Source organism: Pterocles gutturalis, unplaced genomic scaffold, assembly GCF_000699245.1.
Source record: "Pterocles gutturalis isolate BGI_N339 unplaced genomic scaffold, ASM69924v1 scaffold2730, whole genome shotgun sequence".
NCBI lineage: Eukaryota > Metazoa > Chordata > Aves > Pterocliformes > Pteroclidae > Pterocles > Pterocles gutturalis.
The window spans coordinates 23740-24919 of NW_010145604.1; the positions used below are offsets into that span (position 1 = coordinate 23740).

Consider the following 1180-nt stretch of genomic DNA (forward strand, 5'->3'; position numbering starts at 1 on the left):
TTGAAGGGCTGGAGGCAGTGGACGCAGTGGGTTTGGTTGAGGTGGGACTGATTTGTCAGGAATTCTCTCTTGCTGCTCTCCTGGTCGATCTTGCATTTCAGCTCCCTGCAGAAAACATCCCAAAGCACAGGGATGCGGTTTCGTTAAGCATTTCACTGCAAACTCTCACGTGGCAAAGCCCGTCACACCCCAGTCATTTCAGGAATGATTTTCCAGGGAACATCCTGAGTCCCGCAGCTTGTGGAAACAGCTGTCAGGCAACTCTAATAAACAACATATCATAAGTTAAATAAGCTGAACAAAGCAGTGGGCTCCAGATTCAGGACAGGTTATTATACATTAGGATCTGTTCAATTTAAGATTAGATTTGATTGTGCCAAAAACCTGTCCCGTTTCCTTCACAGGGTACTGATCATAAATCCCAGGAATCTCAGGAGAGCAGCTCTTCTTGAAGTCTCTGGCTGCACCCCAACCCAAGCCACTCTTTGAGCCTGAAGTCCAGCTGGGAGTTGAAAAGCTTTCTGGAATTCTCCGTTTTATTTTGTTTTGGTTTGTTTTAAAAAAGAAGCAATCTGAGATTAAAAAGGATTAAAAGGGGTTTTGATCTGGTCCTTCAGTGCTAAATTCAGCAGAGACTTTTATCAGGGACAGAAGTGATGTGCAAGGAGGTCCTGGCTGTCCCGAGGACAGCAGCAGGAGGAGATGCTCACGACAGTCCTGTGCAAGCCCGGCTCACATGAGCGCTTTCCGAAGCACCTTCTCCTGGCAGCCCATCACTACGGGCTTCCTTTGCTGCCCAGCCCCGGCTGCTAGAGCAAGTCCCCGTGCAAGAAGGTGCCCGCGAAAGGCAGAACCCCCAGCCAGGGCCAGCTAAGAAGCCTGCCAAACCGGGGAGGGGAGGGGGGGCCCCTGTTGGGCTGCCCAAAAGCTTTCTCTTTGTTCCCCACCCCACGCACTGCCTCAGGTATGTTTGCCTTTGGGGCTAGGGCTGAGAGGCAATGTTTGACTTGTAGGGAAGGTCCTAGAAGGTTGTTTTCTGTCTAGGCAGGGTTCGGAAGCTGCATTTTCCAGAGGAGAAGTCAGCCTGGGACAAAAAAACCTCAAGCAATCAGGTCTGGAGGCTGCTTCAGGAGCACAGAGTAGACCATGAGGCTTCTGGTGATGCTGCCGGTGCCCCCAG

At 51.0% G+C, this 1180-nt stretch overlaps 1 protein-coding gene across 1 annotated transcript in view; it reads right to left on the reverse strand.

The window, feature by feature from the left end:
• Nucleotides 1-1180, reverse strand: part of MLPH (melanophilin) — a gene marked incomplete at its 5' end in the record, with an annotated part of 25414 nt that overhangs the window by 21194 nt on the left and 3040 nt on the right. Inside the window, one exon of the mRNA XM_010085423.1 lies at nucleotides 1-105. This exon is cut by the window's left edge and continues 135 nt beyond it. Within this exon, the coding sequence (XP_010083725.1) occupies nucleotides 1-105 (105 nt within the window). The remainder of the gene's footprint in view (nucleotides 106-1180) is intronic.